At 42.6% G+C, this 15,032-nt stretch overlaps 1 protein-coding gene across 2 annotated transcripts in view; it reads right to left on the bottom strand.

Moving 5' to 3' along the window:
* The window catches only part of RNLS (renalase, FAD dependent amine oxidase), a 279,276-nt gene that overhangs the window by 261,778 nt on the left and 2,466 nt on the right, over positions 1 to 15,032 (bottom strand). For both annotated transcript variants that reach the window (XM_044239494.1, XM_044239493.1), the window contains exons 3-4: positions 14,785 to 14,927; positions 10,028 to 10,186 (exon numbers count right to left, since the gene is read on the bottom strand). In XM_044239494.1, the coding sequence (XP_044095429.1) occupies positions 10,028 to 10,186; positions 14,785 to 14,927 (302 nt within the window). The remainder of the gene's footprint in view (positions 1 to 10,027; positions 10,187 to 14,784; positions 14,928 to 15,032) is intronic.

Here is a 15,032-nt window from a genome sequence, read left to right as displayed (position 1 = left end):
ACCTTTGTTTCCTGTGCTTTTAAGCAAAATCTCTTCACCAAAATGTCAAAGAAAAATGAGGAATTTAAACTTCTTTTAGCAGAAAAGAATTGGTTCTCATTTTTCCATCAAAGATAATGGGAGATTCTAACAGTCGTGGGAAGGAGATTGAAGGTGTTTGTAGTGACCAATATTCATCCTTTTATTCTACAGTACACGATAGGTTCTGAGATTATGTATTTTTCCAGTTCGGTTTACTGAAGTGCTAAGTGTCTATTTAAGGACAGACAGTCTGTTCAGATGAAAAGCCTTTTGGATAACATTCCCCAAAGTCCCGCAAGGATTTCCTTCCTCTCAGTCCAGTTAGGTAAATTTATTTACCAACTCAATGTGTCCAGTCAGGTTTTAAAGGTAGAATCTGTATTTCTGATGAACTAGGGCTTCTGTTCAATGGGTGTCCACATCTCAGGCTCACCAATTCTGCCCCAAAACCACATTTCCAGCTTTATCTCCCTAACTCTCCCACCCCAAAGCCTTCTCTCCCACCAAGCCAGTCCATTTTCAGTCCCCAAAATATAAGATAAGCACCTCTACTTCCAGCTTTTTGCTAAGACCTTTTTTCTTCTCCAAAGCATTCCCTTCCTGTCCCCTGCCTGTTCTGCAAGACTTACTACAGACCGTGCCTGTCATTCATTCAGTAAACAGAGCCTGAGGGCCAGCCACAGGCGTCGGGATCCTGGGAAAGCAGGACAAGGTGAGTTGGAACCAGTTCTTGTCTTCGTGTCCTTTCCATTCTTCCAGGGAAGACAAGCTCACACAGTGGATTGAGCCATTAATTAAGTGCAGCTGTAGGGGGTGCTAAGCATACAAGGCACAGAAAACTGGGATTATGCATGGTAGGAGAAATGGCCTGGAGGTCAGGAAGACTCACTCCTGAGGAAGCAGTTTTGCTGCAAGTTGGGAGGATGAACAGGAGGCTAACGTAGGGCAGAGGGGGGCTAACAAGTCAACTTTCCCAACAGGTGCATGGTTATGATGAAATTGGGATATAGTCATAAAAGTGTGGGAAGGAAATTCCTGCCTTCCAAGTGTGAAAACTGCAATAGCAGTTCTCCCCGGCTCTCTGTGCAGCTGGGACAAAAAGCACTCAAGATCCTACAGTGAAGTTCCAGAGGTCACCAAGAAAAGGGCTGAGCCAACCACTCTCAGCAAATTCTGAGAACTCGCCAGTAAGACTTGGCCTTGCTCCTCTGAGCCCCACTGTCCGGTCAATAAAGAGAAAATTCCAACAGGATGTGAAATGCCAAAGCTCAGCTTTATGGAAATGCCAGTATTCCCAGAGAGAAGCTCGACCTCCAAATCCTGGAAGCCCCCCAGAGAATGATCCAGAAACACTCCTGGAGAGGGAGTTCCAAGAAGGAGAGGCCTTGTTTTCTAACCAGGTACACGCTGAAGGGCAGACCCCACAGGGACTGAGGTGAAGCTCGGCAGGTGGGGCTGCCTGGGGAAGACATCACCGCCTCTAGACGCAGGGAAACAGCCCTGGAAACGTTCAGTATGAAGCAGAAACCGCCCTCTGGGCCAAGAAAACACACCCCACCTTGTCTACATGTAGACCCATCCCCTAAGGGTCAGACTACAGGATGAACTCCAGGGAAGCCAAGGCCGACTCCCTCCCAGCACCAAGCAGCCAGTCACGGGGCAGTCTGAAGAGAAGAGTGGGCGGATATTCAAAATCAGACCCCAAAGCCACTCTACCAGCATCCCTTGGTACCAGACAGGCCTGCTTGGCATTAGGGATGGAGCAAATGAGCTCAGAGTCAAGACTAAAATAACCACAACCGAGCCCTAAAAGCCAACATTAGACTCTTCCAAAGCCAAAGATGGCTAGAAAGTTGTTGCCAGTGACCAAGACTCCATTCAGGCCCTAACTCTGTGGAAAGACCTGGAGTTCACACCAGAGAGTCTGAAGGCCATTCCAGAGAACAATCAAGCTTTCTCATGCTTACACCCCACACATTCGGCTCAGACTCCCTAAAAACAACTTATAACTACAAAGTGACTATAAGTCAAATAGCGATGGCATTGGCACAGGAATAAATAAACAGAACAAAACAGATATCCAAAAACAAATGTAAGTATATGTGGAACTTAAAATATGGCAAATAAGGAATTTCACTTTAGTGGGAAAAATAAATCTTACGATGTTGATAAAATCGGTATTCCTATGGGGGGAGGGAGGGAGCCCCACAAAGCCAGATCACTATCTCATACTCTATAAAACACATATTACAGATAAAGACTTAAATGTAAAGCATGAGAATTAAAAGTATTAAAATACTCTTTAGGATATTTACAAGACTTCGGAGTGAGGGAAATGAGAAGTGAGTTGGGAAATCCAGCAGCCATGCAAGATAAATGCTTAACTGAATAAAAATCTTAAGAAATTACTATGGCAAATGACATTTTAAAAGAAGCAAGAGACAAATAAATGATAGTATGGAAAATATTTGTGACATTATATGAAAAACATTAATATCTTTTATATGTGAAATGCTCCTAAGAGACAAAGAGCCCACTAGAAAAGTAAGCAAAAGAGAGGACCTGGATATTCACATGAGGGGAATCCAATGAGCAACACACATGAAAAGAGGCTCAGTTTCATTTTCAGTCAAGGGAAATGCAAATTAAAACAAGAAAAATGTACCTGTTTTCACTTATCACTGTGGCAGAAATCTTAAAAGATAAATTAAAAAATATCCACTGCTAAGAGTATATGGAAAAGCAGATATTCTCAAACATTAAGAATGCACATCATTATAAAATTTTTAGAAAGTATATAACTTTCAGAAAGTGATATGGCAATATCTGTTAAAACATACAGATCTCTTGAACCCAAAATTCCAATGTTGGCACTTTATCACTCAATATAGCAGTAAACAGGAATAAATAGAAAAAAACTAGAAAGCACATGAATGTCCGTCAATATACAACAAGGGATGAAAACTAAATTCTAAGACTTCCAAAGTATAGAAGATTATGCAGCCATTAAATAGAAATAGATAAGATGTATTTATCTGAAGAAATGTCAGATTTTTAAAAAGATTTTATCTATTTATTTTGAGAGAGAGAGCATGAGAGTATGCACACAAGTAAGTCGGGAGCAGCAGAGGAAGAGGGAAAGAGACACTCTCAAGCAGACTTCCTGCTGAGTGCAGAGCCCAACGTGGGGCTCAGTCTCAGGACCCTGAGATCACGGCCTGAGCTGAAATCAAAAGTCAGATGACCCTGAAGAAAAGTCAATTTATTTTTTTTTTTAAAAGAGTTTATTTATTTATTTGTCAGAGAGAGAGGGAGAGAGAGAGCGAGCACAGGCAGACAGAGAGGCAGGCAGAGGCAGAGGGAGAAGCAGGCTCCCTGCTGAGCAACGAGCCCGATGTGGGACTCGATCCCAGGACGCTGGGATCATGACCTGAGCCGAAGGCAGCTGCTTAACCAACTGAGCCACCCAGGCATCCCAGAAAAGTCAATTTAAAGAGCCAATTTCGGGGCACCTGGGTGGCTCAGTGGGTTAAAGCCTCTGCCTTCAGCTCAGGGCATGATCCCAGGGTCCTGGGATCGAGCCCCACATCGGGCTCTCTGCTAGGCGGGGAGCCTGCTTCCCTTCCTCTCTCTCTGCCTCTCTCTCTGCCTCCTTGTGATCTCTCTCTCTGTCAAATAAATAAATAAAATCTTTATAAAAAAAAAAATAAAGAGGCAATTTCAAAACAATATATTTAGAAGGCACTCTATGCCAGAGCAAGGTGTGGAAGGGCACTCACCACACCACTAACATCAATTATCTCTGGGAAATGGGAAGAGAGGACAGTGCAGGGAATTAATTATTAGTTCAACCTCTGATTGTTTCTTTTGTTTTCAGATTACTCATCAGTTTTTTCATATAAAGTGATAAAAAAATATTCTGGAAGAAAGAAAGGATTACTTAATTTGTTACCTTATTTTTATTTTTTTACTTTACCCAACAACATCTAATACAAAGGCATTCAAAATTTTTTTGTGGAATGAAGTGGAAAGGAATAGGAGGGAGATTTAATAGGTTTAAACATGTTTGTAAACGATAAAAGGATAAGCATTCATGGAATGACAAAGCACTGTAGATCCTATAAATAAATGGCATGAGAAAAGGAAAAAGAGAGACTTGATAAAGTTGGTCAAAAGAAGAAAAAGAGAGGAAAAAACTACAATAAAATAAATAACAGACATCAATGGAAAAGATAAAAGTAACAGGCTATTTACCCCCCCAGAAACGTAAAAGGGTTTAACTCCACTATCAAAAGAAACAGACCTTTCATGACGGATTAAAAACAACTAGGTGGTTTTCTCTGAAAATGCCTAAGTAAACATAAAACAAAAGTGACATTCTTCACAATCTCCAAGACATCATAAGCGATTTCATAATAATCTTAATAAGAAATGTATAAGATCTTAAAATAAAAGCTACCAAATTATACCAAAGGGCATAAAAATTCCTAGAGAACGGTTTTGTTTTTGGTGTTGCTGTTTTTGTTTTTTTGTGTGTTTTTTTGGGTAGAAAGATGCACTATTTTAACAGTGTCCTTTCTCCCTAAATTAATGCTTACATTCAATGTAATTCGAGTCAGTATGCTAACTGGAGTTTTTAATGAAACCTGATTCTAAAGCACAGAGAAATAAAACATAGATTAGCCAAGAAAACTTAGAACAAAAACCATCAAGAGGCCTAACTCTACCCTATGTTAAAATTAACTGTTTCCATGAGGAAGGAATTTAGTGGAGAAAACCTTTGTTTCATAGTTGCAGTTAACAACACGGTTAGCATTCTGTGAGCAACACTTTATGAAACTGGAAACCTCCATGTCGATCAAACTGGTTTAACACATCAAGGTGAATCCAAAGAACAGAAATGTTAGCGATATTAATAGATATATCAAAAATAGATCCTGAGCAATTCCATAAGCCTGAAGTGCACCAGTCAGGGTATCTGAAGGCAGACTGTGTAGCCAGGGGCTGGCCAGGAGAAGAGAGAGATAGCATGAGGAGTTCTGCCTGCTTGCTTGTTAGGGCCCCGATATGGAGAAAAGGGACGCACACAGATAACTACTGAAAAAGCGGATATTCTCTGGAACATCTTTACAAATTTAGAAATGGACCCCCAAGATCGTTAATTTTTTTTTTTTACAATAACTCGACAATTTTTTAAATTTTTTATTTTGTATATTCAAATTCTTTTTTTTTTAATTGTGTGATGTTAGTCACCACACAATATATCACTAGTTTTTGATGCAGTGCTCCAAGACCTTTAACAGTTCATCAAAAACCTCCCCATCTGTGAGTCTACTAAAAATCTTAAACTATTACATTTTGGGCAAACAAGTTATAATTTTTAAAATAGAAGCAAAGTAAGCATTTCCTTTAGACTCAGTCAAACAGATAATATTTTGTCGGAGGGCAAACTTCTCTATGACAAATTAGAGTGCATGTCCTTCATCTGAAATTATCAACTTTAAGGCTTCCATGTTGCTGCTGCTCCTTTGATGGTTGTATTCTAGAATTTTAAGAGCAACTCCATGTTCTCCCCATTTCCTTGTTAGCCTCTAGTCACGTACACGCGTGACCCTTCCGTTATTACAGTGTGCCTTCTTGAGAGCTCCTACAGCTTCGTTCCAGCTTTCCTATCACACAGCAACCAGAAATTCGAGAATTTACCAAGATGAGTAATTCAGGGAAAACCAACTCTCTTGTCTCCACCCTCCAGTCTAGGAAAGAGATGCTCAGTGGTGTGTTTCTAAAAGTGGGGACGACCCCACCCTCCCCCGCACGCAGTCAGAAGGAAGTAAAGTGTCTTTCTGTTGCAGGATTATGAGGTGGGTCAAGGGGGTGGATCCCTGAAAATGGAAAGGCAGGGGCTGGACGTGAAATGTCTAAAAGGGAGGAGTTTCGGAGGGTTCCTGTCAGGGTTGAGACCTGGCTCCCACTCACGTGCTCTGCCTGGGAGGCAACTTGCAGCAGAATTCATGAGGAGCATGTGTCTAGGCCTGCAGGGCCGCGGAAAGGCTTCTGGGACAGTGCATGGCTGTCCCCTGAGATGTCCGTGAGTCTTGCCAGGCTGAGCGATGTCCGAGGACTGGGCTGGGCCCAAGTCGACAGAGCAGAGGAGCACCAATAATGCTGGCAACCTTGTGCACTTGGGAGCCATGCCCCCCCCCACCCCCAGTTCCCTGGCACTATGGAAGCCTGGAATTCCCATGTGACCCCAAAGGGAAAGGAAGATATACTCATGAGGACAAGGGAGGGTTTTCTACCAGGTAGGTGGAGAGAGTAATTTGTAAACTTAGAGCAACGAAGAAACAGACATTCCTTGCACCTCAGTGTTGTAGACTCTAAGGTGAAGGGACCACACAGTGTTCTGGATCCAAATATGCCACTGTTTTCCACAAGAGCAAAGTAATGTTCCCCGCTGTGTTTCCAGTATCCTTACTGATACAGGGGATTTTTCTGGCTGCCTTAATGCCCAACACCAAGCATTCCACACCTTAAACAGATGCCCAGACCTTTTTCCTAGTGGTAAAGAAGTCACAAACATTAAAAAGTCACCAAGAGTATTAATAAAAGCAATGTGCTTACTATGTGTCCAACGCCCTGACAAGGTCTGTACTCAGAGTATCTCACGGAGTCTTCGCTATGATCCCATGTGTCAATCATGTCCTCATTCTGTACGCAAACTCAGAGAGGCTGAGTAGCTTGCCCCAGATCACCCAGACTGTGAGCGGCATGGTTGGGTTACAAGCTCTGGCTCCCTCTGTCAGTGCCCTGAACTGTCCTCTGTGGAGGAGCCAATGCCAGGAGCTACATAAGTGTAAAGATGCGGTGCTGGTGAAGTCTCCAAGGTGCTTCCCCTGAAGAGCAGAGCTGTCAGAGGAGCCCAGGGAACTCTTTGGTGGGGGGGCTGGGTCCTGAAGGAGGGAGACAGAGCCCATGTCCGAGAATGGCAGCCAAAGGGAGCTTTAGGAAGAAATGCACGAAGAACGTATGGTTCATTCCAGGATCCCGGAGCAGACTGGGATTCCTGAAGGGAGGAGACCCACTCTACGGCTGTCCCTGCCTCCCGCGCAGCTTCCTCCTAGTGACCCTTCCGATGGGCTGCATGTGAACCTTTTGCTTTCATTCATTTGCCTCTTGAAGTAATGTTTGGCAGCTTGAGGCCTTTGGTCTAAAACTAGCAGTGTTTTGTGGGGTCAAGGCAGGGGAGGACTCACATGTTTTCCCCCCGGGGCTATCTGACCATGTTTCTGCTCAGATGAACACAGTGCAGTCATGTGGTGGGAGTAGGAGTGAGTTACAGGGGGAAGTGGGCTGCTCCCTGACTTGGTACCTGACCTGGTTCGTGTGTTCATTCCTTCCTGTCTCAAGAAAACAAATTACCCTCCTGGTGTTAAGGATGTGAGAGAGCGTACCAAACCAATAAGGACACAAATCCATCAGGAGACTTTAATGCACGCGTTCCTTCCATCTAGGCATGTGGGAGGCAGCATGGCACAGGGAGAGGAACCTTCCAGGCTTTTCATGTCTGACAGTCACTCACCACGTCCCACCTGCTTTATTCTACACTGTTCACCCCACAATCTCTCCACTGCCTCTGCTACGTTCCTCGCAGGAGGAGGCGAGAACTCCAGCAGGAAGTCCGTATGTGGATTCAGACCCAGATGCCCTATGACAGCTCAATGAAGAGTTGTATTTAAATGTGTCAGAAACATGGGGGCGCCTGGGTGGATTAATCGGTTAACCGTCCGACTCCTGCTTTCGGCCCACGTCACGATCTCGGGGTCCTGGAACAGAGCCCCATGTTGGGCTCCCTGCTTGGCGGGGAGTCTGTTGAGGATTCTCTCTCTCCTTCTCCCTCTGCCCCCCTCTAAAATAAATAAATCTTTTTAAATAAATAAGTAAATAAATGTGTAGGAAACATGAAATCAAGACCATAATGATATTCGAAAGGTGCCTCCTTTTCCTCAGCCACACTTTCTCCTGCATGGTCCCCACTAAATCGTGTGATCTTGTAGAAGGCGGATCGCATCTGAAACTCCCCATCTCTAAAGTCAGGGTGGCAGAAGCGATGAGCCCCGAGGTCCCTTCCGGTCCTGAAACCCTCAAGGTTCACCCTTTTATCCCAGCACCCAAACGGGGAACCAAGCCAGAACCAGTAGACTCCAAGGTCATCTGACCACAAGGAGCTTATAATCAAGTTGAGGAATAAAACAGATGTTTATTCTTTCAGCACCAAGAATGGAAATAATCATAATAATAATGTCTTAGGATCACGAAAGATAATCCTGTGAAATTAATACATAGAGAGCAGCACAGTTATAGCACCAAAAGGCAAATCACAAATTATAAGAGGTTGTCTACGTGGGCCATAAGGATTCCCTGTTCTCCCACCTGAAATAATGTAATAAATGTAACAAGTAATTGACAAAAAAAAAAAAAAAAAAAAAAAAGTAGCTCCATGTCTTCTGTAAAAAGCAAAGTAAGGAGAGAGCAGTGCACCCGAGAAAACCCAGACCACGTGTAATCAACAGGGAAGTCTCTCACGGGAGCGATGGTATTTGCATTGATCCAAAAGGGCAGACATGATTTAAAAGGGGGACAGTGTGAGAAAGAAATGCAAAGAAAGTAAAGGCTCAGGGCTGCTCACAGTTGGTAGGAAGGCGAGGCCTGTCACTGACTAGCACTTCTGAGCACATTACTCAGTTACTGTGGGTCTAAGGTGATTTCCCTGAGACACTGTGGGGTTTCGTGAATTACAGTCGCGGTTTTACGGGTATTCTGTTTTGCACTCTTCAGAGTCTGCTCTGGTTTAAAATTTCTGAGGAGACTTGCACTACACAAAACGTCCACGAGGTGGCAGCACATGGCTTCGTAGATGGACGTCTTCCGGAGGGGAACTATGACACAACCGGGTAATAATCACACAAGCACAATTTAAGGCTCTCGGGGAAAACATAGAGAGAAGACGTGAATAGTCCTCATACTGAGCTCCGCGTTGAGATTTAGAACTTAAAGGGAAACCAGATTTTTTTGATCCCTGCATTTTAGGGGCACCTGGGTGGCTCAGTCTTTTGAGCACTGGACTCTTGATTTCAGCTCAGGTCAGGATCTTAGGGTCAGGAGAGGGAGCCCTGCTCTGGCTCCCCGTTTAGTGTGGAGTCAGCTTGAGATCCTCTCCCTCTGCCCCTCCCCCTCGCACTCCCTCTCCCTCCCTCCATCTCAAATAACCAATCCCTTTGTTTTAGACCCACAGGTGGAAAGGATTACGGTGGGGTGTTCTGTTTTAGCCCTTTATAGCTAGGGTGGCTTCTTTACAATGAACTAAACACAGGCTTATTTGCATGGGGTCCAATTCTGATTTGAGCTGATAAAACCTAAAGAAACTTACCCTCCGTCAAGTGTACCAAGTCAATCATTCGTAAACATTTTCTTTTTCTTTCTTTTTTTTTTTTTAAGATTTCATGTATTTATTTGAGAGAGAGAGAGCACGTGCACGAGCAGGGGGAGCAGCAGGCAGAGGGAGAAGCAGACTTCCCGCTGGGCAGGAAGCCCAATGAGGGGCTTGATCCCAGGACCCTGGGATCATGACCGGACCCAAAGGCAGATGCTTAACCAGCTGAGCCACCCAGGTGCCCAATGCGATCAATTCTTGTATCATAAAAACCTTCTTATCTTCAGGATGGACACAAAGAGACTGGTCTTCCTTTAGGCCAAACAACTGCAGGTTCATCAAAAACATTTACCTCTTAAAAGCAAGGGCGGTAACAAGTTTTAACCGGTTAAAAAAAAATTCTGTGGGTTTAAGTTTAACCTTGACTAACATCACAGACAAGGCCATAGCATTGGTTTCTAAAACACGCAAATCAATAGAATCCACAATGTGCCGTCTGCTGAGAGAGTTACACTAAGCTCATGCCCTGTGAGAGGAACCCCACTCCATGAGGTGGACGGCCAGGCTGGGACTCACAGTTTGCGATGTCGCCTTGGAGCTGCAGAATCCGCGGAACCGGCATCGTGAGGACGACGATATCAAACTGCTCGGGGGGACCTGTGTCCTTGGAGACTTCCCACTTGTCATTCCGCAGGTTGACCTGAGTCACACGGTGTCTGAAGCAGACATCAGCACCTGTCCAAAAGCAAGGTCATGTTCACATCCTCAGGGTTTCCAGTATGAACAGGCAGAGAGAGAGAGGAGTTACAGACTGGATCCATTCAGGGGAACTGAACAGTGAAGGTGCCCTTCTCGGGGCTCACTTCCCCATTAAGTCGGAATTCCTCTCTTTCCCTCTTAAACCTGAAAAAGGTGTCTGTGAACAAGATCCAAGCTCTCGTTAGTGGATCAATTTACCTTTATTAAGAATTGGAATGAGGGGGCACCCGGGTGGCTCAATGGGTTAAAGCCTCTTCCTTCGGCTCAGGTCGTGATCTCAGGGTCCTGGGATGGAGCACCACATCGGGCTCTCTGCTCGGCGGGGAGCCTTCCTCCCCATCTCTCCGCCTGCCTCTCTGCCTACTTGTGATTTCTGTCAAATAAATAAAATCTTAAAAAAAAAAATTAGAATGAAGAGAAATACGTTGAGAATGTCCTCTCATCACATTTTTCTTCATCACCAAGGTATTTTGATAATTACCTGAGTAGTTATTTGACTAATATTTTCTTCCCTATTAACCTGTGAGCCCCCAGGGAAGGAACCATGTCTGCTCTGTGTCTGTGAAGACCGTATCTCATACACAGTAGAGTACTCGCCACATACTGCAATTTCCTAAGTATCAGTTGAAGAGAATGAATCAGGAACCATAAACCAAAAGATTAGAAAATATCCCTGGATCGCTAAGTCTCCGTGAGACCAAGCACTTACCTCACATCTCAATAACCAGAAAACTTGGATTTGTTTTTACAAATCTACTTGTATGCAGTCTCAGGAACAGAAAAGCAAGAAATGAAGAAAGAACAAGACACAAAAGCACGTTGGAAGATCTCGTTCATCATTTCCAGGGGACACCACAGCATCCCAGCCAGGCAACATTCGGCTTATGTCCGCCTGGCCCTGAAGCTTTCTTCCTGCGGCAACTCCATCCTCCTCCCCTAGAAGGTCCCTCCACGGTCGTTCTGACATTGATTCAGAATATCTGCCTGTGTCAGGTATGTCTTATCCATCCAAAACCACTCATTTCCTCGATGTCACATCTCTAGACCTCAGATGCTTTCACTGTCTCTGGAATCCCGTGGCAACACTGTAAACATTCACAGTTTTTAAATCAAATGCAAATATATTAGAAGGAACAAGGTGCTAACTAGGCCCAGGGGTCTGTCTCTTTGAGGCAATTAGCTTCATTCTGTTCATACACTGGAGCAAGGGCTAGTAAACAGCCTCCAACCTGCCTGATTGCCCCGAGGCCCCTTCACCTCCCACCCGCCAGCTCCAGGCCACCTCCAGGCCAGCCTGAACCGTTCCCCTTCACTCGGTTCTATTTATTTAGGGTGCCGTGGGAAAGAGTGATGCACGGTTATGGGCAGTGGTAAGCAGGCATGTGTGCTTCAAGGAATTGAAGTCCACGGACCTAGAAATTCTCCATACCCAGCCGGATGCCCTGGACATGCATCCCAAGGGTCCCAAAGTATTCTGCAAGGTGTATGTCTGTGGTTCTCTTAAGTGTGGACCCCAGGCCGGCAGCACTGGCGGCACCTTGGATCCTGGTACAAGGGTTCTGAGACCTAAGCCATGTACAGGATAGGTGAAACTCTATGTGAGCCACAAATAATTAAATATGACCTCTTTTCCCAAGAGCTTCCAAAGCAAAATTGGAAGATAAAATATATATTCTCGCAAACACCTACCAAGAGAAGGATGTAGGTACTGTGTATTCAAGGACTGTTCCTCTGCCAGAAGAACAACAGATGTAAGAGGGCAAGGACTTTGGTTTTTGTATCCTTAGCACCTAACACAGCATCTGGCACATAGGAAGTACTCAGTGTTTACTGAAGGGATGTGTGCGTGCATGGACGGATGGATAGGACATCTAATATAGCTGGTAAGTACTTGAGGATTTCAGTAAATAGGAACATCCAAATTGGGTCAAATCATGGAAATGAGATTTTTTTAAAAGTTACATGGTGGCAAGAGATGAAGCTGACGGTGACATTCTAGAAAATATCCAATGCTATCACATTCTGTAAGGGTTAATTGTATGCACTAGCTTGACTGGGTCATGGAGTCCCCCCCAAGATATTTGGTCAAATATTATTCTGGCTCTGTCTTTGACAATGATTTTGGATGAGATTAACGTTTAAATTGGTAAAATGAGTAAGGCAGATTACCCTCCCTACTTAATGCCCATGGCTCTCTTCCAGTCATTGGCACATATGAAACAAAAAGACTGACCCTCCCCAAAATGAAAGAATCTTCCTGATGGAGAGCCTTCAGACTGGGAGAAGGGGTTGTTTGGAGTTTTTCTACCCCTTGTATTGGGATTTGCCAAATCATCCTGCAGATCTTGACACCTGCCAACCTCCCTAATCACGAGCCAATTCTTTATAATAAATCATATATATACAAATATATCCTATTATATATAATAATATCCTATTATATATATTTGTATATATAATACATATAAATATATATTATATTATATATTATATATAGTTATATGTTATATAACCAAATCATATATAAAATATATTAGATATTTATATGTAATTATATCTATAAAATATATTAAATACATAATTAATATAATATTATATAATTATATATTATATATTTTACATTATATATTATATATTATAAGAAGCTGTCTAACCAGAATGACATCTACTATGTCCCCATGTTGTATGATATTGAATCTAACCGACCCCTCCCTTGCCTGCTATCAGGGATTCTTGGGGTTCCCAACAAGTAAAACTTGATGAAGAAAATCAAAACAATAATTATTCTAGAAACAGTTTATGGAACAAAACATCTCAGCACCTTTCATCAGTGATCTTGAATTGGGCACCTTACTTACTTATGATTCATCAAGAAACTTACTTCTGTTTAAAAAAACAAATTGGGGCACCTGGGTGGGTCATGGCCCACATCAGGCTCTCGGCTCAGCGGGGAGCCTGCTTCCTTCCTCTCTCTCTCTCTCTCTCTCTCTCTGCCTGCTTGTGATCTCTGTCTGTCAAATAAGTAAATAAATAAAATCTTTAAAAAAAAAACAAAAACAAAATTAAAAAAACAAATTGTTGGGTGCCTGGGAGGCTCAGTCAGTGAAGCATCTGCCTTTGGCTCAGGTCATGTTCCCCGGGGCCCTGGGATCGAGTTCTGGGTCGGGCACCCTGCTCAGCAAGGAATCTGTTTCTCCTTCTGCCTGCTGCCTCATGCACATGCGCTTGCTCTCTCTCTCTCTCCCACAAAAATAAAATCTTTAAAAGATTAAAAAAAAAACAAATTGTTTATCATCCAAGATCACTTATCAACTTTTTAAAAAAAGATCATTTTCATAACATGCATAAAATACATAAAAGAATAAATGAAAATCCTAATAGAAAATGGACAAAGGTTATAAGAGATGGACATAGGTAATCCACAAAAAGTCCATAAGAAAATGGACAAAGATAAATAAGAAATTCACAGAAAGAAGGTGGAAAGAGCTCGCTAAAAACACAAAGATGCATAAACTCAGTCATAACTATGGAAGTGCAAATCAGAACACAAAAAGACATCAGCTTTAACCTGCCTCACTAGCAAAAATTTAAAATCTCCATAATATCAAGACACACAGAGAGAGAAATTTTCATTCACTGCTTTTTAAAATTTTTTTTAAAAATTTATTTACTTGTTTTAGAGAGAGAACAAGAGTGGGAGGGGCAGAGGGACAGGGAGAGAATCTCAAGCAGATTCCCCCCTGAGCTCAGAGTGGGGCTCCGTCCCACCACCCTGAGATCGTGACCTGAGCCAAAACCAAGAGTCGGATGCTGACGGAGCCACCCAGGAACCTCCTCATTCACTGCTGACAAGATATTCTTTAAGAGGAACAGATGGAACCACCTAGTTTAATTAAAAATTCACAATACCATTTGACACAGCAACTCTCCTGTTAGAAACTGGTCCTACAGATAGGCCTAAAGAAGTGTGTTACACTTAAACAATGCAGCAATACCAGTATTAGCAAAAACCAAAACAACCTCTCACCCCACCAACAACCTAAATATTTTCCAGAAAGCTAAACCTGACATAAGCAATGAATTTATTTATTCATAAAGAAATCATGTAACACTGAACAGGCATTGAGAAAAATGAAGCATACTGAATTTGTTGTTATGAAAATAGACCTAAGATATGATTCAGTTTATGATGATGTATTAGGATTTTCCAAAGAAACAGAACCAATAGGAGGTAGACAGATAGATAATTGGGGGGGACTGATTTATTACAAATAGACCAAACAAGGTGTTGGTTTATGAAAAATAATCCCATTGGTATACTTAAAAAGAATAAATATAAACACACATGAATAAATAAATAGAGGCAGCCATGTAAATCAATACACAGATGCATAAAGTTGTATCTAGACGCATACACTGAAAACTATTATTAGGGATAAAAGAAAATCAGCTATTGGTAAAGAGAAGAACATCTATTTTATAACTTTCTTTATAGTATTAATATTTAATTATGTTTACAGCTTTTATCTTTAAATGCCAATAGTAAAAGAAAGCAGAGAAACTCCTATCCCCACCTGATTCTTTCAAGTAGTGCTTAATAATTGAAGAAACTCCTTGAGGTGCCACAAAGTTACAGTCTCCTTCTTTCATCACCATCCCTTCAATAGGAGAGGTCAGAGGCTTCAAAATGCCAAGAGCTAACAGGTCATCATAAAAACTGAAATAAATCAATATATATGATATAATTAAATACCACTATCAGTTAGCTTAAAAATACTGTATTCTCTTCCAAGAGTTCTTAGAGAGTATCACTCTACGTAAT

This window comes from Neovison vison, chromosome 2 (genome assembly GCF_020171115.1).
Source record: "Neovison vison isolate M4711 chromosome 2, ASM_NN_V1, whole genome shotgun sequence".
Lineage (NCBI taxonomy): Eukaryota > Metazoa > Chordata > Mammalia > Carnivora > Mustelidae > Neogale > Neogale vison.
The sequence above is the reverse complement of the archived record's forward strand: the minus strand, read 5'-3'. Positions and strand labels throughout refer to the sequence as shown.